At 37.8% G+C, this 1,512-nt stretch overlaps 1 protein-coding gene across 1 annotated transcript in view; it reads left to right on the top strand.

Annotated features, from left to right (window-relative positions):
• AP3B1 (adaptor-related protein complex 3, beta 1 subunit) overlaps positions 1 to 1,512 on the top strand; it is a 164,816-nt gene that overhangs the window by 87,732 nt on the left and 75,572 nt on the right. Inside the window, exon 15 of the mRNA XM_009327253.1 lies at positions 231 to 407. Within this exon, the coding sequence (XP_009325528.1) occupies positions 231 to 407 (177 nt within the window). The remainder of the gene's footprint in view (positions 1 to 230; positions 408 to 1,512) is intronic.

Genomic DNA, 1,512 nt, shown 5'->3' with positions numbered 1-1,512 from the left:
TCAACTTGTAATGCATGGGTTTTGGGGCAGGATTTGTGTCTTACATTTATATGAATATTCAGTCTACCACAGTGGCCGTATTGAACAGTATTTAATTTGGGGCTGTATTTCTTGCATGGCAATTGTCTTCAAACAGTATTTTGTTTAACTTGTACATGTTTGTGTTCAGTAACAAGTATGCAAGTAGTCTTTGTGAATGTGTTAACTTAGAGTGTGCAATGTTTTCTCAGGTTCCGGTAGCCAGAGCCAGCATTCTCTGGCTCATCGGTGAGTACTGTGAACGGGTTCCAAAGATCGCACCTGATGTTTTGAGAAAGACAGCCAAGAGCTTCACTAACGAAGATGACCTTGTAAAGTTGCAGATCTTAAATTTGGGCGCAAAACTCTATTTAACAAACTCAAAGCAGGTAAGCTTAAACTCAGAAGCATACGTATTTAGGGTCACGATAGGTTTTGTACAGTCTGTATAGATCAGTGGTGATTTCTTTTATATAAGTAAACAAAACTAGTCCATATTATTCTACAAAGAAAAGTTGAACATTGGTTTTCAAGAAATCTAACAGACTAAATCTAACCATGAGTCTTTGAGTATGTGCTGGATTGTAAATATGAATGTAGTGATGAGATTACTCTTTTTTGCTTCTGTCTGTCTTGGGGAAATTGTGGATTTTTTGATTCACATAAATAGGAAGGATTTGTAAATTATATTACTAATATCAGGTAGGAGATTTTCCAGATGTGTTTTGCTGTCTTCTGGATCTAAGACCAGAATTTTCAAGGGAGTACTGTTAATTTGAACAAAAAGCTGCTCATTTTTTGTTCAAGATATCAAAAAGGAGATGCCAGCAAAAGGCCTCGTTATGTCTTTCCATCAGTGCTCATCTTAAAGATAGCAACTGCTTTCCCTTTTTCTGTATTTCTTACTATTTCACTTTACCTTGTGGAGAAGGTGGGGTTTGATCATATCTAGTAATAAAGATAATCAAAAAATGTCAGATAGTAAAAAAAAGTGAACTTAGATCTCCAGGCAGCGGAAAACAATAGCTATGAGAGGTGCCAGCTGCCTCATTCATCTCAATGACAGCACTGTGAACTCCGTCACTCTCTGGCTATGGAATATAGCATCTTGACACTAATTTTTCACTGTCATTCCAATTATTACTGTAAAAGGTTGCAAAAGCAAGGTTCTGTGGTGTTTTTTTTTTCCAAATGTAGAACAACGTATATTGTCTGAAATGTATACACTTTCCTGGGCTGCTAGACCTCTTTGTTTTACAGCAGCTTGGACAGCACAGGATCTTGTACCTCTGCAACTGTGGTGTCTTCTCGTTCCTTGATAGCTGTATCCAACTGCAGACTTGATCTGTCTGAGACTTTAGTCTGTAGGGCATGTGGGAGATAAACTGTCTTGCCACACATTCGGATAAGAATGAATGCTTGTCCTTTGCTTAGACAGTCTAAAATGGGGCAGTAACAAAAGGTGACTTCTTTCTGTCAGTGCTTATCGTAATG

Source organism: Pygoscelis adeliae, unplaced genomic scaffold, assembly GCF_000699105.1.
Source record: "Pygoscelis adeliae isolate BGI_AS28 unplaced genomic scaffold, ASM69910v1 Scaffold26, whole genome shotgun sequence".
Taxonomy (NCBI): Eukaryota; Metazoa; Chordata; class Aves; order Sphenisciformes; family Spheniscidae; genus Pygoscelis; species Pygoscelis adeliae.
Note: the sequence above shows the minus strand (reverse complement) of the source record. Positions and strands in the feature narration are given on the sequence as shown.